The sequence below is a fragment of the Notamacropus eugenii genome, chromosome 3 (assembly GCF_028372415.1).
Source record: "Notamacropus eugenii isolate mMacEug1 chromosome 3, mMacEug1.pri_v2, whole genome shotgun sequence".
Classification (NCBI taxonomy): domain Eukaryota; kingdom Metazoa; phylum Chordata; class Mammalia; order Diprotodontia; family Macropodidae; genus Notamacropus; species Notamacropus eugenii.
The window spans coordinates 11,506,851-11,531,353 of record NC_092874.1 but is presented as its reverse complement, the minus strand read 5'-3'; the positions used below and the strand labels follow the sequence as shown (position 1 = coordinate 11,531,353).

At 39.3% G+C, this 24,503-nt stretch overlaps 1 protein-coding gene across 16 annotated transcripts in view; it reads right to left on the bottom strand.

The window, feature by feature from the left end:
- HDAC9 (histone deacetylase 9) overlaps positions 1-24,503 on the bottom strand; it is an 885,788-nt gene that overhangs the window by 46,474 nt on the left and 814,811 nt on the right. For all 16 annotated transcript variants that reach the window (XM_072650844.1, XM_072650846.1, XM_072650845.1 and 13 more), the window contains 2 exons: positions 18,195-18,328; positions 51-135 (listed from right to left, as the gene is read on the bottom strand). In XM_072650844.1, the coding sequence (XP_072506945.1) occupies positions 51-135; positions 18,195-18,328 (219 nt within the window). The remainder of the gene's footprint in view (positions 1-50; positions 136-18,194; positions 18,329-24,503) is intronic.

The following is a 24,503-nucleotide window of genomic DNA, read 5'->3' as shown; positions in this document are numbered from 1 at the left end:
TGGGGGGAGAGGGAGGGATTTAAAACCACCAATGAACTCTGAAGACATACTTTGAATTTCCGTGGTCTTTTGTAGAGAAGCAATGGCATTTCTATTCGGAGTTTGGTGCAGAATATCTTCTGGGACAGGATCCAGCTGCAAGAAGAGAAAGGAAAAATATATGAGCAGCACAATATTAGTAATGTACCACAAACCTCACGGAGACAGAGCCAGGGGAAGCAGGAGAATCCTCAGAAAAAACTCCACTGGGAACAAGTTTGTGTTTTACTAGTATGGGTTCTAAAAATGAAGTCCCTGTTTCATCTCTCCATTTGTAGCCATGTAATTGAATTCCAAGGGGCTTATATATTGGCTGCAGGGCTAATCTATGTAGTCTCGGGAGCAGGTGCATGTCTGTGTATTTTTCATTTTTTAAAATGTTAGTTATTCGTGTCATTTCTGTAGGCTCCTCACAGACAGAATTTTATTGCATCTGTATACACAGCTGGGCACTCAAAACACAAACCTTCGATGACATTCTGGTTGAACTGGGGAGTGTGTTCTGTTACCTTTACTTTCCAAGGATCTAAACATCTTGCTTAGATATGCAGACACTTTATAGTGGAAAGCTGTAAAACATGGCTGCTTGTGCTGCACATTTGGCACACAGAATCTGGACCCAGACCCATTATGCTACTCTCAAGCCCTCTCCATAGTCTTCTATGCCTTTATCTCCAATCTCATTCCCAACTCTGACTCTAAAAACAGTATGCAAACCAACACCACCATTCCTGATAAAGGTATCATAATTTCACTAGGGCTCCAATCACTATCTCTTTTATTTCTCTATTTCAAAAAGCTCTTCCCTGTGTAATGCTTCTCCTTATATGTTGTTTTTCCTTATTGGAAAATCAGATCTTTGTATGCAGGTGTGGTCTTGCTTTTTTGTATTTATATCCCATTTCAGCGCATAGTCAGTACTTAATAAGTACCTCTCATTCATTCATTTATTCATTAATACCAAATGCAAATGTACAGAAAGCAGTAGGGGAAAACCAGAGTAAATGTATGAGAATTGTATTTGTCTCCTTCTATAGTTTAATTATTATAACTCACCAATAATAATAATTTATACTGTATAGTTACTAGTCTTTAACCTGGCCCAGCTGATTTTTGTAAGGGGACTGAAAAGACTTTTGTCCTGGGGAGGAATGTCTTGGCTCAAAGTGCCAATTAATTGCACGAGATTCCTTCCTCATTGGAAGAGATCAATGCCTCAAGCCTTCATGAGGGCAGACCAGAATCAGTGAAATCAAGAGAAACGTGAGATCTTGGGCTCTTCTAGCCTCAAGCAGTAAAAAAGAAAACCATGAGTGCAACCTATCTTCAGGGTTCTGAAGGGAGAAAGACTCTGGGAACAAGGTGACATGAAGAACTTTGATTATGCTCCTATCTTCAGTTTGCTACAGGAGAAAATTTGGGAAATTTCCCTTTTAGTGAGATCTAGGACTTTCTTTGATGACTCGAGTTACCTCAGTCCCAAATGAAAGGGCTCCTTTACTCTGTATTATCTGGTATATATAGTGTCCTATGTTTATTTTCTCTGATTTTGGGGTGTGTGTGTGCGCGCCTGTGTGTGTGCATAGAGCTTTGAGTAATTCCTGTACTATACAAGAGAGACAGCAGTGGTGAAGAGGTAGAGCATTCTTAGAGTGAAGAACATTGAGTTCAAATCCTGCCTCTCCTCTGACACTGGAGTGTGTGAATATGGGCAAGATGCTTAAATTCTCTGAGTGTCAGGCAACTTTCTAAGAATGATATGAGAACCTATATTTGAAGGTTGCTCTTCTACTTGCTATCCATGTGACCTTGGCCAAGTTGCTACCTCTCTGCATCTGTTTCCTAACTTGTAAAATGAAGATATTTAACTAGATGACCTTAAAGGCCCCTTCAAGCTCTAGATGTATTCTTCTTCTTTATTCTGTTAGGGAGGAGTAGAGATCTGCATTTGTAGATAGAGTTTCCTAGTAAAGAAATCCAAGATCCTTGGGATATTTATATATTTGTGGTTTTAAGGTTCTCCAAATGTTTTATTCACAAGAGCTTTGTGAAGTTCTTAGCATTTCAAATATTATTACCACCATTCTACAGATGAGGAAACTGTGGCTCAGAGTGATGAAGGATGTTTCCCTGCTTATACAACTTGCAAATATTGGAGCAAGAATGTGAACCCAGATCTTCTCACTCTCCACCTCATGCTGCCATTCAATTTAATTCAATTCAATCATTTTAATGCTTTTCCCCTAATTTCTTTGGATTGCTTTTGCATTTATTCATCTTTTATTTATTTATTGTTATTTCCCTGCAGTCAGTTCCTTGAGGGTAGGTATTTTTAGTCGTGTTCCCATGGCCAACCCTACAGCAGGACTTGACCCACCTAGTTGAACTGAATTACATTCTGAATAGTGGATTGAGTTAATAGAATTTCAGCTGGAAGGGGTCAAAGGCCATTTTATTTAACCATTCTGTACCTGAAGAGACAACCCATTAGAGCTGTCTCAACAAATCATCATTGAGATTTGACTTTAAGATCTCCAATGGAAAGGAGAAAGTCTCTCCCAAGAAGCCCATTCCATACCTGATAGTCATGAAACTAAAAATGCTTCCAAGAAAAATTTTTATTACAACGATTCATGAGCATTGGTCACCATTTATGGTTTAATAACCAACTAACAATGAAATCTGAAACTAAAAGTCATTTCTGATAAACCAGTGAATAAGAAAAAAAAAGGAAATTCCATAAAGGTGCAATATCAATGCCTTTCAGCTGTTTGGATGCTGTAGAGACTGGCTCTTGTGGGTAATCGGACTTGGCTGGAGTCATTAAGTCATAAATTAGAGCACTTTCAACAAACTGGAGGACTTTTTCATTAAAAACATTAATAATAATGATAATAATGCTACAGTCAGACATAGGAGATGTAGGAAATATAAACTTCCCACCAATCTGACTTTGCTAATAATTCCCTGAGAGTTACAAGATAATTTTTACATATCCTTTCTTAGCCTGATGCTCATGGCCAGTTTGTACTATTTCTAAAGTCCATTCCCGACAATGACTTCCAGCAAATTTCCTGACTCATCATCAGTGAAGCTCCTTTTGCCTATCTTTCACAAGAGTCAAGCAGATGTAATTATCCACCAATAAAGTCTTGACAAAATCATAGTACACTCTACGTAGCTTATGAGCAATATTGTTATAAAAACACTGTAAAAATCACAAGTCCATTGGCTTATTGAAGCCATGTTTTGGGGGGCTTCCTTGGAATCAGGCACTCTTTTGCCAGAAAAGCTCATTTCTATTGGCTGACTCATGCCTTTGGACATTGGCTTCAAAACCAAGGAGTGTCCCAGGAGAGGATCTGGCCCCAAATCCCGCAGTGCAGAGAGAAATCACTCGACACCTGACAGGCACAGCACCAAGCCCATCAGCAGCACCCCCACTTTACATACTTCTTGGCATGTTCTGGGACTGCACAGATTAGATCTCAACAGAGCACTCACAATTCTCACTTTGAAATGAATTTTCTGACAGCTACATAAGGACATATGAATGTGTCAACCCTGCAAAAAGATTATAAAATACTCAGAAAGATTGTTGACATGATGAAATAGCATCCATGGATGGAGGGTTATAAAGTGCCTTGTAACCTCACGATCTCTCAAAGTCTCTTTTTGGCATAGGAATTTTCCATTTAATGGGATACCACCAGTTGGTTTTAAATTTCTAAGTTCATGAACTTGGAACTAGAAGGGACTTCAGCAATAATTTTAGTCTAATCCACTCATTTGAAAGATAAGGAAACTGATGCCTAGGAAAGGAAAGGAAAGCACATGGTGAAGCTGAGATTCAAACCCAGGACCTCAGACTTTTAAAGTTTTAAAGTTCTTTCTAAGGAACCACAATGTCATATATTCTTTTCCCAACTCTTTGGTCCTTGAGTCTAAAACTTCCAAAAGGACAGGAGTATCATTTCAACACTTTGTTGATATGGATTTTTAAAAAGATTTATTTAAGGTACTTAAAATTTGCCAAGTCATAGAATTTCGGAAGCAGAAATTAATCAATAATCAATTAGAAGCATTATTAAGGATTTATTATATGTCAAGTCTTATGATAGGCACCAGAGATACAAATACAAAATTTAAGCAGCCTCTATCTTCAAGAAGCCTACCTTCTGGCCAAAACAGATATACATATGTAATTATATACATTATTGCTACAAGATATTTTAGGTGGAGGCACTAGTAACAGAGTACGGGAAAGACCATCCTATACGTAGTAGAAATTCAACTGGGTCTTGAAGGAAATTGGATTCTTAAAGGTAGGAAGTTTGAACAGAAAGTCAATATTATCAATAAATGAGTTCCCTAACCTTCACTGGAAGAGCTGAGGTGGGGAGGGGGGGGTTGGCATTCACACATTCTCTCCTGAGGTTGACCTTTCCCTTTTGGAACTTCTCAGGTAGGAAAATTTCCCTCCTACCAAATCAAAAGCTGTCTTGTCACTTCCACCTGGAATATTCCTGGATATTCCTTCTGGGATTGGGAGGAGGGGGATAAGTCAAATCTCCCTTCTACAGGGCAGTTCTTCAAATACCAAGAACAGCTTTGACTGTCACCTCTATGTCATCTCTTCTGCAGAAGAATCTCCAAAACAAATGAGTTATTTCAATGGCCAAAAATGGATTTGAGGACCCTACAAAATGCTAGAACTTCCTTGCTAGTCTTTGTTATTTAAAACCAACTATCAGTATTTGAAGACAACATTGATTGGCAGAGATTTTGTAGAAAAAACCAAATTGTGAGAGCACTGAAGGTCTCTTATAACACTCAGTAAGTATATGTGTTTGGTAGAAATGTAGGTTGAAGGAAGTTAACAACAGTTTCCTTTACCTTTTTGGAGAAAGCTTAACTGTGTCGTTTATCTAGCTATGCATATGCATTCTGTTTTCTTTGCCTCAGGTCTCTCCCCACTCCATAAATCCTCTATGGCAGCTAACATCATGTTTAGATTCAAGTGCAGGGTTGACCATGTCACCCTCATCCCATCTCCAGTCAATAAAATCCATGAGTTTCCTAGTAACTATAGGATAAAAATTTAATTCTTTTATTGGTCTTGAAAATTCTTCACAAGCCAACCTCTCTATCTTTCCAGTCTTGTCCTATTTTCCTCCCTTTTCCAAGGACTGACATTCCATCTGCCATCTCTATGACTTTGCATTGGATGGCCCTAGGCCTGGAATGCTCTCTTCTTTCCCTTTCACTCACTCTGTATAGAATAAGTATGTATCTGTATAATTGTAGGCTCCTCCATTATATTAGAAGCTCCTTGAAGATGAAGATTTAAAAGTTTTTTTAATTGTCATCTAGGAAATGAATGAAGAATGTCTGACCTGGTCCTGGGCCCTTCCTCAAAATGAGGCTCCAGGAAGAAATTATCATCGGAAGAAGGGGATCACAGAGAAAGAGGGATGCAAGGGTGAGGCTACAGAGAGAAGAAAGAAAGGATGAGGGTGGAGCCTTAGAGGACACCCATGCTTTGAGGGTAGAGGAGAAAGGTGAAAGAGTGAAAGAAGCTGAGGATATAAGTATTAGAAAAAACTAGGAATGAGGTCATCCTAAGGCTTGCTGAAGTTATAAATTGAATATATAGAAGGAAATGTGATTTAATTATCTGGGACACACCTGAAACTGGATTGTGTTTTCAGAGGCTGTATTCCTTGCCATCCATATATATTGTACCAGCTACTATCTGTCATAAAAGTAAAGTTCGTGAGATATTTCCCCTAATTCTCATTAGATTCCATGAGCACCTCCATAGCTGTTCATGGAACTCAGCTCTGGAAGGTGTTCAGTTGAACACCAGGCTGGATAAAATCACTCCCTAAAACCAGGGAAAGCAAAATTTTGAAACATCTACAAAGAGCACAAAACAACGCTTTTTCCACTCAGACCTTGGCACAACATACACTCAGCTCCCTCATGACCCTTCCACAACTCACACAAAGGCGACATTCTGTTTATTCAGAATTTGTTAGGTCTTGTATAGGGAAAAGGGATGGAAGGTTCAGCAGCTTGTCGAAGAAATCCTAACAAGTCCCTTACATTTAGTATTTCCATTGCCTATTCCCATCTGATGCTTAGCAACATTCCTTTGAGTTCATAGAAAGTTCCCAATAGATGGTACCATTTGATTGTAGGGTTTATGGCCAAAAATTGGCTCTTGCAGTTCTGAGAGTATACAGGGCAGGGAACAATCTTGGGTAACCTGCATTCCAGAGCCAAAATTTGATAATCTTTTTAAAAACTAAAGGATTAACAACACAAAACAGCCCAAATATCTTACCCTGCTTAACAAAAGAAAATGAAGAACTGTTAATCTTTCTCTCTCATATTCTCTCTCTCTCCTCTCCCTTCTCACCTCTCTCTCTCCTCTCTTTTTGACTCACATATCACAGCCAAAACTTTGGGGAAACTTTTCCCCAGAATTTCTTTGAATCAAAAGAAAGGTAAGAGCAGAATTGTTTTCTGCCCTGTTGAGGCAGAAAGTCATTCTGAATCTTCATCTAAAAAGGTATTTTGTAAGAATAGACTTTTACCACATGATGAAGCATAATCTGAAATGCAAATGTACGGGAAAAAATTAAAAGAAAAGAAAAAGGAAAGGACAAATATTATTGGACATCCTCCATTTTTCCTTGATAGTTAGAAAAATGTCACAATTTAGCCTGGGTACCTTCTTAAGACTCTCATTGCCAGATTACTGAATGGTTGCAGGTTTTCTTTGGTGGAAAGAGCTTCCTTATGCAGAGGAAATCTGTAACTTCCCTGTTGCCCCTCCCCAGGCCTGATGTTCTGACATTTCATATCTGTGTGAGAGGGACCCTGAGTTCTTGAATGCTATTCCAGGAAAGTACAGGCTAGGGCCTTTCAAAGTACAAAGTGTTCTAGAGGGCCTGGGGATGCATCATATCTCTGTCATTTGAGAAGCAGGCTAAAGTTGGAGGGGTTCAGGGCCAGAAGGATGGGAATCAAGTGATGACTTGTCGAGACTAGAGTAATTCAAGACAGGTATCCTCCTCCTCTCATCTTGAGAGCAGGCATTTTCCTTTTTTTCTTCATATCCCCAATGCTTAGGATTTGGCACACAGGAGGAACTTAGTAAATGTTTGTTGATTAATTGATATAAAGTCATGGAGAAGTCATGATATCTGTTTGTTTATCCTGTAAATCAGTAGGCATCAAGCTCATGGTTTCATGGTAGAAAAACATAGACTAGTGGATAGGGTATTGGACTTAGAACCCAGAACACCTTGGATCAAATCCTGCCTTGGACACTTATTAACTGTGTGAGGTTGAATAAATCATTTGACCAATCACTACGTTAGTTTCTCCCTCTGTAAAATGGATGGTCTTCTAAGACCTTCTAAGGTCCAACTCTATATCTATGAGTTTTATAGTAGAATGATTTCATTCATAATACTTTCAAGTTACTCAGTATTTCTGTAGTTACTCTATAAACTACATAGATGCTGTTTCTATTAACTGTGAGTTCCAGATGGATTTATAACTTCCTTTCTTGTGGGAAATCCTTCTTCAAGACCTGATCACACCTTATCCATGACTATTATGTACAAATTTTGTGTATGTCTTTCATTGGTCTTCCATAGAGAAGACCCCCACAGCATTGGTGGCCTTTTTCTTATAGGTTCTTCAGCATTCTATGGAACCAGTCCAGCCCTTGAACCATCTACCTCCTGTGTTTCCCTATCTCTGTATTTCTGGCCCATCTCCTTTTCTAACCACCACCATTACCATCACCACCAACCACCATCATCACCATCATTGTAATCATCACCATTATTGCTTAGATATTCAAATCAGATATTTAGAGCTAGAAGAGACCTCAGTGGCCTTATACCCTTCATTTAATAGATGAAGAAACTGACGCCCCTGGAGATTAATTAATTTGCCTAAGGTTACACAGACAGGAAATGCCAGAAGCAGCATTTGAACTCAGGTCATCTGACTCCAGAATAATTTTTCCACTTTATTATGGACTTCTTTTTGTTAATAAAGGTGATGCTACTGGAGTCATCATCGGCAGGTCTAGTACTTTTTAGGTTGTTTCAATTAAAAGAAAACTTTAGTATGCTAAGCTTACATCAAAATCTGAATGCAATACTTTCAATTAGCCACGCAGAGCTGACTTATTCAGAAAACTTAACCACATAGAACAGCAAAAAGTAAGCAATAATAATGAGGAGAAGGAGGTGTTATGTCATTGTTGTTAATATAACATTTTCAGGTTTACAAAGCATTTTCTCTCCACAACTTGATCTTTATAACTAACTACTTTGTGAAGTAGGTGTTATCATTTTTCCCATTTTACAAATAAGGAAACAGAAGATGAGAGTATTTAAGTAATGATCACATAGCTGGGAAGTGTCTAAGGTAGGGATTGAACTTGCATTCCATGCCCTATGCTACACTTCCTCACAAAGATGGTCCTTGAGCAGCCAAAGCAAAGTTATTCGGCTGATGTGCTTTTCCAACTCTGTGTATATCTCATGACTCTTCTTGTCCAAGCACCTTTTCTCTCTCCTCTCTTCATTCTCATACTTGGCAACTAAATCATTTCCCCTCCACTTAATTAGCATCTCTATGCAAATGACTCTCAGATCCATATTCCAGTCCTTGACTCTCTTTGGAGTCCATGTTACCTATCACCAACTCATGGATTTTCTAAAAAGAGGTCATTTAAGACTTAGCCCAAAACTTCTCAAAACTCTTCATTTACTTACATTTCTAATAAGTTTGATAATTTCATTTCCCATCATACAGAAGATTGCAGTGAACAGCTTCTCATCTTAGGGGGTAAGGCAAACAGAATAAGAAGACAAGTGACAGTAGGACACTGACAGTCCATAATAAAAAGAAATCCCTATAAAACCAGAGCCTCGTATTGAATTCTGGGATCATTCATGTTACTATCCAATAGCCTCATGTCCTTTAATATCACCTGAAGCCATTATAGACCACCAAACACATTAATTGAGCTAGGAGGAAGTGTGGTATAGGAAAAAGAACACTGACTCCAGTCAGGATATCTGCATCAGGTGTTTATTACTTGGGGAATTAGGAAAAAGTCACATAAACTCTTTGGGTCTCAGTGTTCTCCATATTAAAATGCAGGGGGAGAAGAGTTGCACAGACTGGCCTGGGGTCACCTTCCAGTTCTATATTTAAGGACCATTAAGAAACAAATTTAATATTCAAGACAAGATTAAATTATAACTAGCTTCCCCTGCTAAAGAAGGCAGAAAAAATGAGAAAAGCTCTTGAACAAAAGTATACAGTTGAAAAAAAAGTTCTTGTGTACCAGTCATTCCCCAACTGATAAATGGACAAAGGAAGTGAACAGTTTTCAGAAGAAGAAATGAAAGCTCTCTATGGTCATGTGATAAAAGTTTCTGTATCACTTGTGATTTGTTGTGGCTGTTCAGTCATTTCTGATTCTGTATGACTTCACTTAGGAATTTTCTTGCACTAAGTCTATTTTACAAGTAGTATCTCTTTTGATCCTCTCAACAAATCTGTAAGATAGGTGCTATTATTATCTCCATTTTACAGTTGGGGGAACTGAGGCAACTAGAGATTGAAAGACTTGTCTATGGTCACATAGCTAGGAAGTCTCTAAGACCAGATTTAACTCACATCTAAACTTGGTACTCTATCCATTGTGCCACCTAGAAGGAGGAAGGTTTTCTGAACCTATGATTGCATCAATGTGGGAGAATTCCCAATATGGAAACTCCCTCCACCAATGCAGACTGACAATTTTTCTGTGATTTAACCTCTCATAGAGTTTCTTGAGCTACTGAGAGGTTAGCAGGTTAAATGGGAGGTTGAATGACTTGTTAACTGTCATATAACCAATAAGAGTCAGTCAATGACAGAACTTGAATCAGTCTTTCCAAGATTCTTCCTCGGTTTTGGATTTTAAAAGCAGCATGCTGTATAGACAGATCTTCAGTCTTCCACTATTTCTTAATTTAACTCTCTCCATTTCCTTTTTTTAAAGTTCAAGTTGATAGTAAGATTCTCTGCAACATTTATGATTTTCCTTTTCTGTCATATCAGCCAATATGATAGGTATGAGGTGGAACCTCAGAATTGTTTTAGTTTGCATTTCTCTAATCAATGGGCAACTAGATCCTGCAGTGGGCACTGGGCTTGAAATCAGGAAGGCTCATTTTCATGAGTTCAAAACCAGCTCCGGATACTTGCTAGCTGTGTGGCCATAGATAACTTACCTAACCCCTTAGTTCCTCATCTGTAAAGTGAACTGGAGAAGAAAATGGCAAGCCATTCCAGTATTACCAATAAATGTTACAGATTTTTTGAGAGGATCAAAAGAGATACTATTTGTAAAATGGACTTAGTGCAGTACTTGGCACATAGTAGATGCTATACAAATGCTTATTCCACTTCCCTGCCCCCACCCACAACAGTTCCTGATAACTTAAGAAAGTAGATAAACAATGCTGTCATATTTCAATAATTCCCTGTGTTCTCAGAAATTTCAATATCTTTTTAATATCATTGTGGTCAGCCTATTATCCCATGGCTACTGTGGTAAAACACATTATGCCTTTTCAGCTTCCCAATGGATCTGGGTTTTTGCTTTCCCCCAAAAGTCCCCCCTTTTCCCTTGGTGACTCTTCCTAGAAAGGTGCCCAAAGAACTGGCTCAACCTTGCCTTGGTCTTGCTAAGCCCTGTGTCCACTAACATTCGCAGTCTCTCCAAGCCTATGGATGAAAATGACATCTAGAGGCAGGGGACTTGCTTTTGAGCTTTAACTCTGGTGCTTCCTAGCTTAATAATCAAGGGTAAGTCATGGCTCTTCTCAGCTTCCTCATCTATAAAAATGGCAGCATTGGGTTGGATAATGCTCCGAGTCCTTCTGGTTCTAACTTTCTGTTCCCAAGAGAAAGCTGTGGAGAGGTTCTGTGCTATAGCCTTACCTTTTTCTCTTCCTCAGCTCCAACTCTTTGGGAGCTCATAAACTCTCTCAGATTCACACCCTTAAATTCCCTTAAAGAGTAGACCTTTGTCTTATACAACCTGAAGCAAGAAAGAAGAGGCAGGCTACCTCCTTTCTCCAAATTATACTAAAAACAAATTCCTCAAGAGTGACTTGGACAATAAGGTCTTTGAGACTTCCAAATAGGGGTGACTGTTGTGACTTTGGGTAGTCAGCCCAGGAGACTTATTCCTCATCTGTGGAGCCAAAAGAATGAAAAGGACAGTTACCCTGCCTTCATTTGATCTCCACATGTACTTCTCATTTTCAGCCCAAGTCAAAACATGGCAGTGAAATGGACTGGGACAGCATTTGGTTTAAGTCCTGAAAAACTAAGGGGAGGGATGGAGACACCTTTAAGTCTGACTTGGAGGCCAGGGAGGGAGGTGAACAGGAAGTGTGCTATTCTCCATAAATGGGACCCCTGAATTTCTAGTCCTAGGGTCTGTATCATCATCTCAACAGCTTCCTGGTCTCTGGCATTTCTCCCCCCTTTAACAAGCTTAAACTGTCATTTCTTTTGTTTTGACAGGTGTGCTTTTAATAGCCAAGGCCTAAACTCCCTCAGCCAACATTTCCACAAGACTCCCTTACCCACCCCCCTTTTTTTACCTGCATGGAAGATTTCACTGTTTTCATTTTGGATTTCATGGAAATGCCAACTGGTTAAGCTTTTCTCACCTCTTGGGAAGATTGCCTCCCATGGAGGTCCCAGCAGGGCATTTCTAATGAGCTTTGCATAATTTAAGGAAGATTGATTGAAAACAAGGGGCAAAAATACCACTACAAACACAAACAAGGGCTGATGGTCCAGTATTTTGGTAGCCTCGAAGATTTTTCACTGGTAGACTCTGAAAAACTAATGTTTAATTATTTAAGTTTAGCTGAGGGCCCCTAAAGAAACCCAATGGTTCTTATTTTTTTGGAAATCCTTTTGATTTCTTACAAACACCAAAGTGGTATCTGCAGCCCTATATACGGGAAGTTCAAGATTATTCCTCCTACCCTGATTGGACTGATAAAGCATTTAAAGGCTTGAGTTTTCCAAGAAAAAGAGACTTTTAAAAATGGATTTTTTTTTGGCCTGTCTTCAAGATCAAGAGTTGCCTGCAGGAATTTCCTGTGCCATGCTTAAATTAATTTCTGAAAAGGTTAATCCAATAGCATATTGTTTTCACATTGACCCTGTGCATGTTTAGGAAAATAAAAAAGTAAAGATACTTGGCTAGCCAGATTTTTCTGAACAAAATGCTCTCTTGAAAGGAAATGATCTCTACTGGGGGTGGAAGCATGTCTGTCATTGGTGAAGGGAGGCCTTCATGCTAGTCTCTTCCATGGCAATTGGTCCTAGTTCCACTAAAAAACCTACATGTTCCCTCTGTATTTTGTTATATAGCACCCGGTTTCTGCTGATAATAAGACATGGGAGACAGAGCATCCCTTTATCGCCAGTTCCCAGCCAAGAACAACAAGGGAAAAGAAATTGCCTTTAAAAAAAACCCTGCAAAATGTTTATGAATTCTAATCCTCAGCACATGAATAAATACGTCTGACAAAGTGCAGAGTCCCTTACCAAGGCCTTTCCTGACCTTCCTAATTTGAGTTCAATTACACATGTAGCATTTGGAAGTCAAAGTTGGCCCTGCCAATGTTTACAGCTTGGGCTCTAGGTATTGTTATTTGTTAAAAAAAAATCCCAGATAATAAGTCATAATTGCCCTATTAATCACCTCAAGAGGGAGCACCAAAGGAAGGTGGGATTTGAAATAGTCATAATTGGCCTTTCAGGGAAGGCCTCTTTGGCATATTACCTACGGAGGGGACTCAAAACCAATCATGAAAAGGACATGCAAACAGCCACTTATTAAGGGATTAGTCCAATGCCTGGAACATAGTAGGCACTTACTGCTAGTTGGCTGACTGGAGGTAGGGATACACTGCATTTTGTACAATTTTTTTTAAAGTAATGAAATTTAAAACTTTGCTCTGGCCAGACTGCAAGTCACAATGACCTCTGAACTGCAGGGGGGAAAATACAGAAAAACCTGGGGTTGGAATATAAATTATATTGTCAATGGATGTGAGAAGAACTCTTTGTTTCTTGACTTGTTTCAAGAATGGTGCTTTCATTTCCTTTTCCCAATGAATTATAATGCACATATACACTTGTGTTTATCTTCCATTTTTCATTTTAAATTTCTTTTATTCGATTAGCCAGGTCTGCTCCCCTTGAAGGAGATAGACTTGACATAGCAAACAGACTTTCCAATTTGAGACTACCTAATCCATCTTCTATCCAAAAAGTCCTAGTGGGAACTCAATATTCTGAGGCCATGCCCTTAAGAACACTCCAGGGAAATAAGGTACAGAAACACAAAGGGTATTTATAAATTTCTTCACTCTCTAGTCCAGGACTGAACAAATTTTGGGATATGTCTACATAGTGAAATGAAACCTAGTAAAAAGCAATGAAGATAGTATGTTTGGCCATTGGGTTCAATTCATGGTAAATGTCATTTTTTAATTCTATATGTTTGTATTGTTGTGTGTATGCAGGGGGAAGGAAGAGACACAGAGATAGAGAAAGAGAAAGAGACAGAGAGACTTCAAATAGTCAATTTCACTGCTACATGAAATCAAATATATAAATACATCAAGAAGATGTCATTTCACCAGCATGGGTTTCTTCCTGGAAGGTGTTCAAGCAGCGGCTTGTTATGATATAGTGGGGATTCCTTTTATGCTTATGTTGGACTAGATGACCACTGAAGTCTCTCACAATTCCCAAATTCCATGATTCTTTGACTTTTTTCCCCACCAATGTGGATAGCAACTCACTTGTAATGAAAAGTATGAGAGAGTTGCCTAAGGCTCTGAAAAGTTTAATGACTTTCCTGTGGTAACAGTCTATAATTTTCATAAGTGGTACATGAAGCCTAGTCTTCCTAACTCTAGGTCAAACACCCTATCTATGGTACCATGATGCTTCTCTACAGAACACATAGATCTATTGATTGATCACCATTTGTATGTGTCCATATATACACACGCCCATATATTATGGGGAATGGCCAATGAGGGATCAATCCAGAGAGGATGATCATATTTGCCTTTCCCAATGGGTTATATGTGAAGATATGTTCTGACTCACTTCTACTTTGACAAGAAAGTAGTCTTGGAGAGCTGATTTCTGTTGATAAGTAACTGAGTGGTTGGTGCTGTGGAGTAAGGAAAAAATTTCTGGCTAGATAAAGTCAAAGGACTCAGTGTTTCAGGAGACGCTGAGCAGGAACTGAATTCACATTTCAAAAAGGATCAATAGATGTATCCCTAAACCTTTTTTCATTTTTCCTTCCTGACCCAGAGGGTGATTGAGGTAAAAACTGTTGTCATCTGCTGTGGCTTAGGATAGAGGCAGTAGCTAACCTGTCTTCCACCTGGCTGCCATATGTCTGGGAACTCATGACATCTCTGTTTCTTTTGTGCTCTCTCTTCTTTGGTAATAGGTGAACAAGTGTTCTGAGAGAGGAGTGCTCAGGGAACAAGGGAGCTAAGAGACTGATCAAAGCCAGTAGTTATCCCATTGAAACTTGGAACTGGTAAGAGCAGCAGCCAAGTCTAGTGAGAAGTTATCACAGCAGTCAAGCAACCTGCTTGACCCAGATCTGAAGTGGGTTGACCTGTCAGCTGAGACAAAGCCCTGCAAGGAATCAGCTCAGCTAAGCAAGGGAGTAGTAATCCATCACCAATATAAACTCTAGAAGAACTTGATGGGGACTCTATGAAGGAATAAAAAGACTCTCAAGGCCAGGAGTCACAAGATATAGCTTTGCTCTACGTTACCTACATGTGTGCACTACCTTTGTACTCAAATGTTGAACCCCATACGTTCAAAGATTGTGTGTACCCAGAATAGAGAATACACTGACTTTTAATTTCTTTTAAAACTTATTTCCCTGCTTTACCATCTCAACAAATATTCCATTTGTAAAAACTAATCTATATGAAATGGTTGGTAGATGTTGAGGAACACATCAGATAGGCACTCATGAATAACAATACTGGAAAACCCAACTCCTTGGGGTTACGCATAGAACCCAGAAGGAAGAAGTTGTCCTTGTCTTCTGGGAACCTAACATACTAGTCTAATGTGATTTGGGAGAGTGAGCCCAAAGATAGTTACCTACTATCTTTGAGTGTGTATATATACAGTGAGATTGTTTTTGGCTAATCTTCCTTTATATCTCTGCATTTCAGAATTGTTTTGCCGAAAGATAAAAGAAAGGTCAAGTGGCCAAAAATAATTTCATATGATATTCTTTTGTTATCCTCAGCTGATTGCTGAATCCCAATTTTTAACCCCACCTGGACATTCAGAATAGCAGGCGGAATGAGAATTTTCCTGACCTCTAAGGAAGATGAATATGGCAAGAGGTAGAAAAAATATGAATATCTTAGTCAACTTGGATTAATTAAGAAAAGTTGGGGGGAGGGGTTATCATGGACCACTTGGGCAGGCTGATGGTGCCTATGGACCCCATCTCAGAACATGGTTTTATGATAACATGGTTTTACGATAATAATAAAAATTATTTTGAACCACTTCTGTGAAAGGTGATTTGGAAATTCAGCCCTCTTCAGTTGATGGACCAAATAGGGCAGAAGCCCCATTTCTACTGTCTACAAAGCCCCGCTTGGAAGGGTATGGTTGGACCCAATGAGCACAAAAGATAGAGTGTCTTCTGAATGAGCACACACTGAGCCAGCGAAAGTTATCATTTCCTACCACAGAGCTGGAGAAGGTGTTGGCTTTTGCAGCCGGTTAACGTTTCTTCTGGGCAGGTCAATCATCCAGAAAGCCAGAATCCCCAACCTTCTGGGATTTTCTGCGCATCTGGCATATGTCTTTACAATGCAAATATCAAGCTGGTCTAGCTCCTCTGTGATGATTCAGTATTTGAAACTGAAAGCCCAATTTAAGCATTAGGGGAGTTTGGACACCACCAGCTGACAAAGAGGGAAGCCACTGCAAAGATGCATGACATGTTTTTCAGTTAGCACACTTTCAAACCTGCAAATAAACCACACTTATTGCAACATTTATTTTCATTTACTACATCTGCTAACATACATCAGTTATGTAATTAATTTAAAGCAGACACAGCATGAAATAGGAGGAAGATGACCACTGGCTCTGGAGTCAGAGGAACTGGATTTAAATTCCAACTCTGTCACTTGCTACCTGTGTAGCACTGAACATTTCCAGGAAAACATCAGCAACACTTTTCTCAAGTATAAAATAAAGGGATTGGGCTACATGGTCTATGATGTCCCTTCTAGTCACAAACCAATGAGCCGTAGATTCAAAACTGTACTTCCTCTTATCGGGGGTGCTTAATCCTTTGTGTGTGGTGGTTTCTTGGACCTCTTGGGTCAGAGGATGGTTCCTATGGATCCCATCTCAGAACAAGAATTTTAGAAAATTGAAGGAAAAGGTAAATTTCATTTAGAGGTCAGTAAAACTAAAGATATGATTTTTTCCCTATCCAAAGTCATAGATCTCCTGACATTTATTGGTGGATTCCAAGTTAAAACTCCTATTCTTGATTTGTGCTTTATTCCGACTATAATCAGTGAAATTACAACTACATATAAGTATAATATGATATATTAAATACATGGCTTATTTATTTGGAGATAGTGGCTTGCACACTCTCTCCCCCATTACACTATGAACTCTTTGAGAGCAGGGCTTACTTTGCTTTTCTTTCTTTCTTTATACCCAGTGCTTAGCCAAGGTAGGTGTTTAATAAATGCTTGCTGACTTCACTAGATATATTAGATGAAGGCAAGTGGTACAAAAGACTTCCTCATAGAGATGTGTGACCAGAAAAGGTGACCTGACCAAGGCAAGGAAATGATGAACAACTCCAATGCTTTAGTGATATCCAAGAAAGGGACAAAAGAGAAAATTCCTGGCAGGCATATTGTATGGACCCCGTGAGATGAGCGTTCCTTCCTTCCTTCCTTTCTTCTTTCCTTCTTTCCTTCCATTCAACATGTTTTAAGTATCTATTATGTTCCAAGTACTAGGCTAAGAGCTGAGGATATAAAGACAAATACAGAAAGGCATCTGCTCAGTCTTTCTACCTCACTGCTGAAAGGAAACTGCTCATTCCAAAGGTACTAATCATCTCTGAATAGTTCAGTCGAATGCTCTTTTCTCAGTTCTCAGCTTCTTTGACTTTTCTACAGTAATTGCCTCTATTGCCCAGCTCTTCCTGGCTACTCTTTCCTCTTTTGTTTTCCAAGACTGCCCTCTGTCCTACTTCTTCTATCTGTCAGAAAAGTCATTCTCACTTTCATTTGCTGAATCTTCATCCATGTCTACCTCAGTGTTTTTCATTCAGGGAACTATTCTGGGCTCTCTTCTCTTTTCTTTCTCTTCTTTTCCACTTGGTGTCTCATCAGCTTCCATGGATTCAGTTACTATCTATTTGCAGAGAATTCTCTGGACTATTTATTTAGCCTTAATCTCCCTCCTGAGCTACCCATACCTACGAAAATCTTAGGTTTGGACAAAAAAACCAAAACAAACAATTCTAACATTTAAAACAGCCTGGTGTAAGCCAAAAGCAGAGACAGCTAGGGATATTAAAAAGAACTCCGTCAGGTATGATTTCCAGATTAAGGGTTTAACGCTAAGAACTGTGGATACCTAGACCAAGATTCCTTCTTTCTAGACACATCTCCTGTGTCCTCTCAATAACTATATGGAAAATATTTCAGTGTGGATACTATAAGCGGATTAGCTTCCTGTGGCATGAAAGGAAGAATTTAAAATCTTACATTATCTAAACTGAACTATGATGGAAGACTTTCTTGCTGCTCTCCTACATATCTATTGTGTCTCTGAGTACATATGGAACCAAAAAAAAATTACTATTTTTTCCAAGAGAAGAAAATGCATTACTGGGTTGATGAGTAGATCCCTTTGAATCCTTTGTTCATCCTTTCCCATTTCCTTCTCCATTTCTCTGCCCCAGAGACCCTTATGTTTTTTACCTCATTTTCTAGCAGGGCATTCACACAGGCTTCTGATGCATCACAGATGGCAGTGAGATCATGTCCTCCCTCCAGAGCCATCACCACATGTCCAGCAGCCACCTGCATCAACTGCCTTGTCAAATTACCGAAACCTATCAAGAACAAATATAATATTTGAAAATATGAAATCAAAAGACAACAAACATCCATCAAAGTCAAGAATTTCCCATCTGCAGTATTATCTGGAGCCAGCAGAATTATTAAATTCAGAGCCTTAGCGGGCATATAGTCCAACCCCCTTATTTAATAGACAAGCAAACGATGAAGGATTAAGCTACTTAGGCAAGACAATACAGTTTGTAAGTGGAAGGAAGGCCTGAGCTTTTAATCCAGGACCTCCAAATCCAAGAATCATCCCATTGCACAGAAACATCCATGATTTCATCTCTGTGAAGAGTTTTCCTTCTTGAGCAGATCATAACCCTCTCATACTTACCTATGAACAAAGCAAGTAAGGGGCATGAAGGCAAGGCTTTTCTCCTTTATCTATTCAAGCACCTATCACTTGGCCTGAAAATAACTTAATAAATGTGGTTGATTGATTGCTAGATGGTCTCACTTTTTACTGTGGCCCTCAAACTTTATTAATCACTGAATAGGCAGGATCATCTACTCTAAACTCAGTTTGACTAGTCATAAAATGAGAGTAGAGAAAATTTAAATTCAAAAGATCTGAGTTCAGATCCTGGCTGTGCTACTTACTTCTTATAATAACCATTACCCCCTCTGAGAATGAGTTTCCTGACCTGTGAAACAATGGGGTTAGACTGGATGATCACTAAGTATGCTTCCACTTCTCAGTCAAGGATTCTCTTACCATCTGTTACTGGGCTCACATGTGGAGCCTTTCCTGTTGGGTAGGGTCTGTTAGATCTTTGTCAGACCCTGTACTCTATTAATATAGAATCCAGATTCATATTCACCTCCATGCTGATGAGTCCTCAGAAGCAGACTATAGTAGAGAGCGTCGATGAAACAGCTCCCTTTATTTCAGTATTCCATCAAACAAATGTGACTAAGGTAGAATAGGAACATAGACTCTGATAACTTCATAAGTGGAATAGAATGTTAGAAAGTTATAAAATATAGCCTCTGATACTGCATATAGATCAATGAAGACCTTACATATTTTGAATGTTTCCCCACTGATATAAGGAAATATCACTTTGAAAAAGCTAACTGATGTTAACTTCTCACTGGATACAGAGAGATATTAATTTGCATTCAATATTGTTGGAGCACACAAGCAGGGGCTTTTGATAAATCGTACTGTATACGCCATGATCCCTCAGTTATACTCCTAGAGCCCCAAGAGGACAGGCAGTTAGCCTTGCTTTGGGAATTCAACATGCTAGTCTAAGTGGAGATTGAGACAGTGAGCTCCAGAGCATGTGCTACAGTCAGAATAGGACAATATAGTCCTTGATACTGAAGGATGTTTCCTGTGCCCAAAGCAGAGTAATAGCTAACAATGGTGTTGCAGATGTTCAGTCATTTCAACCATGTCCAACTCTTTGTGACCCCATTTGCGGTTTTCTTAGCAATAGTCTGTACCAAAAACTCATAGAATCTAGGCAGTTGTCCCTGTAATGGACTTCAAATGTCATTAAATCTAACCCTTTCATTTCATAGGTAAGTAAAAGGAGGCCCAGAGAAGCAAAATATTGCCCCAATGTTGCACGAGTAGTAAGTAGTAGAGGTGACATTTGAACCCAGGTCTGTTGATTCCAAATATGGTGGTCATTCCACTCCATCATGTCCTATCTTCATTTCCTTCCAACTTGGAGAATGGATGACTCAATTACTAAGCCAGGAGGAGTCAGTAAACTGCTGTTCCCATGGCAAATATAGCCCTCAGCCTATTTTTGTGGCAAGTTAAAAATGGCTTTTACATTTACAAATTACATTTTATTGTATTTAAAAACATTAAAAAACATTCTTAATTCTTGGGCAGCACAAAAACAGGTAGGGAGTCTGAGTGTCCACCTTCATCCTAACCACAATCAAGTTCATATATAATGGAGGTCTGAATAAATAACCTCCCCCCCCATACCACAACCACTCCCTGCCCCACACTTGTGAAAGTCATCGTCCCCTCACTGAGGGTGCTCGGGAAAAGGTTGCATGATGCATGCTGCGAAATATTGAAGAAGGGATTCTGTGTTAGAGATGAAGAAGATGAGGTGGCCTTTCTGGGACTTCTCATTCCTGAGATATATGACTTCCTGATCATCCAATTATTTAAACCTGAAAAGAACTTTGCAGTTCATCTAAGCACAGATGAAGACACTGAGGCAGAAAGAAATGACTTGCTCAAAATGACACATTTAGTAAGTGAGCGGCAGAACCAGGGGTAAGTGCAATAAGTCAATACAGATTTCTAGACCTTGGATTGGGCCATGTTTTCAAAGGCATTTTTCCTGTGACTTAAGCCAGCCAGGGCTTTACTAACATACTTAAGGAAGAAATATTAATACATCAAACCATTCCTTGTGCTGAAACTTTCTACCATTTGAGGTTTTGATCAACTAAAGTCACTACTAAGGGGTTCAAATTACATATGGGCTGAATAACAAAGAAAATCCTCAATCTCTGATTTAAGTTCACCCTTTCCCCTTGGAATGAAAAAAACAAATCTATAAAAGACTAAATTTAGATGGGATAATAAAAAATTGGAGGCCAGAATGGAACGAGGATCACCTTTGATCTTCAGCCAATTTCCACTTTCTTTTACCTACAGGGCTTATTTCCATCCACATGTTACACATGTGATTTCAGGATAAGAGACTGAGGCAGCAGGATGTTGAGTTTGCCCTGGACAAAATGTCCTGGTACAAAGAGACACCACATCCTCTCTGGATTCCCAGGATGCTCTGCTGCTTTCTCTTACTTTAGGAGTCCAAGCACAGGTTTAGGTACCCTTTTTTTGTCTCATAGACCCCAGGTTTTTCCTTAATCCATGGCCACTGCAAACATTATTGAAGCATTTTGCAGGATCAAATGAGCCAAATTCACTCCAACACCATTTTATTTGGGGGGGGGGGGCATGGAGGGGCCAAGAGGCCATGACTGAAACATATTGTTTTGTTTTGTTGCTTGCCCATAGTTGAATATCACTAAGAATTCATCAGAATATTCTGAGACTTTCTATTCTGTGTCCCCCTCACCCCCCAGGAAAATTTAGTGAAATTCAGAAAACAGTTATTAAGTACCAACTCCATGACAAGCACTGATCTAGGCACTTGGGTTCCAAAGACAAAAGCACCATACTCCTTGGCCTTAAGGAACTCTCATCCCATCCAACAGCTGGGTATAGAAGAAAAGACAAAGTGCATACCGAGAGATTTCAAGAGGGAAAAAGATTAACCACTGGAAGAATAAGAAAAGGCCTCATGCAGCAGGTAACACTTGGGCTTGGAAGGGAGCTGGGGATTCTGAGAGATGAGGCGAGGAGAGAGCATTTGAGGCACAAGAAGGCCACTTGTAAAATGGCATGAAGGAGGGGATGGCAACACTGGGCCAAAGGGGAAGGACTTGTTCCAAAAGAGCTGAGGGTAAGCAGCCAGGACAGTGGGGAATGAGGAAAGTGGGCTCCCTTCCCTCTACCTCAGCTCCACATGGAGGGTAGGACATGGATGGCATTAGACTGTAAACTCCTTGAGGAATATCTTCTGCCTCTTTGTATCTCCAGAGCTTAGCACAATGCCTGGAACACAAGAGGTACACAATAAATGTTTACTGATGAATTGATTGATTGGAACAAGATGTGCACTCCACTCAAGGACCTCAAGCCATCTGAATTCAAATATCTATAAATAGATAAATACACATATATGTATACATCTCATACATTTATAAATATCTGCATACACACATACACATAATATTCTGGGGCTAACATGGCACTCATGGATTGTGGGCTAATCTAAAACACTTAAATGGAGGTATTGCTGAATTGTATTATAAAGAACAAGGAATAAGAGTCATGGACCCAGGGAAATCTACTGCTACCAGGGCCACTGTAAGAGATTGAGGAGTCAAGAAGTGCCTGATCTCAAGGCCCTTAGGGCCTTAGAAGACATACATTATGGGGGGCTGGAGTCCTATCAATCAAACTGTTTTTCACCAGCTCACAAGAATGTTGTATATTGGGAATCAATCATAGGTCAGTAATTGGAGAGGCCAGTATGTAATGGAGAATAATTTGATATAAGACAGAAGGGTAAACCAGATCTATATTATGTACAATGCTAGAATGAGATGTCTGAATTTTATCCACGAGGTAACAAGAGGCCATTGAAAATTTTTGAACAAGTTTGGCGATGGACAACATAGTCCGATGTGTACTGCAGGGAATTAAAAGTTGAAACATTCTTAGAATCAAGTGAAATTAATGTATTGTAAAACTTTGGATATTCTCAAGTTTTCAGGCAGGGAATCTGGGGTAAGACAACCTCAAGACTTCTCAGACTTTGTTTGTGTTTTGGACCCCTTTGATAATCTGGTGAAGACTAAAGCTATCTTCTCAGAATCATGTTTTCAAATGCATAAAGTAAGAGAGATTGGTCTATAAAGAAGACCAATTATGGTGAAATGAATTACCAAATGACTTTTTAAAAACCAAGTTCATGGATCCTAGACCACGGAATCCTTGATTAGATGATCTCCAAGGTCTCTTCTACCTCTAATCCAATGATTCAAGCAATCAATCAGCAAGTATTTCTTAGACATCTACCATGTGCCAGGTACTGGGTTATGTGCTATCAGAAAGGCAGACATCCTCAGGAGGCTGCTTCCACTACAACCCCATGACAACATTATTGTAAAACATGATTACAAATTTCTGATAAGTGCTTACATTTCTAACATTGTACAATACTGTTCCTACTGGTTCCCTAGGATAGGACCATTCTATTTCCTATAGACTTGAGTTCATTCAGAAGATTTTCATGTTGGAATCTAGGGTTATGAATTCAGTGGCAGGGTTCTCATTGACAAGTAATAAGTGACACCCAGGCTGAGCTGGTGGGGTCTGGAAGGAAAGTGAGGACCCCTGTGCTTTCTAAGACTGTTGCTACCAAGATTTATAACAGGCTCTTAGACCTTTCGGACTCTATTGTGACCTTATTTTCCTTTGAGAAGAAATCTTATAGTGTAGAATTATTAGAATAGAAAGAGATTCTAGGATTCTCAGGAAAGTCACAGGGATTCTCTCTCATGGTAAAACATAAATATAAGAAGGAAGACACACTATTAAAAGCCCAGGTATAATGAAAAGGCCAGTGGATTTGGAGTAAGAAGATATGTGTTCAAATTCTGACTATTACAATGAATCCTATCTCTGAAAAAGTCACTTTGCTTTTAGGGGGTCTTATTTTTCTCATCAATCAGTGGGGTGAACTGGATGATCTCTAAGTTCCCTTCCAGTTCTACAGTCAATGAACTTATAAGCAGAATTTAGTAACTAATTATTCATACTGAAAAATGCATATTTTTAGCCCTATATCCTCTGGCACCTCTGCATTATGTCAGCATGTAAAAACATAATCTGTGATTTTATTGGCATTGAACCTGTTTCTATCAGGACCGAGCCTCACCTCAATAAGTGCGAGAAAGTGCCTAAGGTCTAGAGAAGATGCATTATTGGTCATTCATCACAAAGCTAGCAAGGATAGGGGTGGGAGCTGAAGCCAGGTCCAGAACTTAATCCATGACTCCCCTTGGCAAAACTATGGGGAGCGATTTCTACAGCACAGACCAAACAGACCAGGCAGAGGCAGCTAGGTGGCATCACAGTTCACAGAAGACTGGCACTGGAGTCAAGAACAACTGAGTTCAAATTCATCCTCAGATACGTGCTAACTATGTGACCCTGAGAAAGTCACTTATTTTTGTTTTTGCCTCAGTTTCCTCAACTGTAAAAGGGGGATAATAATGACACCTACCACTAAGGTGGCTATGAAGATCAGATATTATTTCATGGCACATAGTAGGCACTATATAAGTGTATATTCCCTTACTTTTACATGAATGTTGCTAGGGATAGGAGAGTAAAGTTTGACAACTTCCCATTTCAACTTATTTTTCTTACCAGCGAGGCTCTTAAGATAGTTGGTTTTGTGCTTCTGAAGAATGGTGAGGATTGAGTACCTTCTCAATTTCAGAACCCTGGGGCAAAGTCCCATTTGTTCTGCCCTAGTTATGAATTTACCATACTGTCTTCCAATACCCTTAAATTATTAGAAGCAAATCTAGTGTTGACTTTTC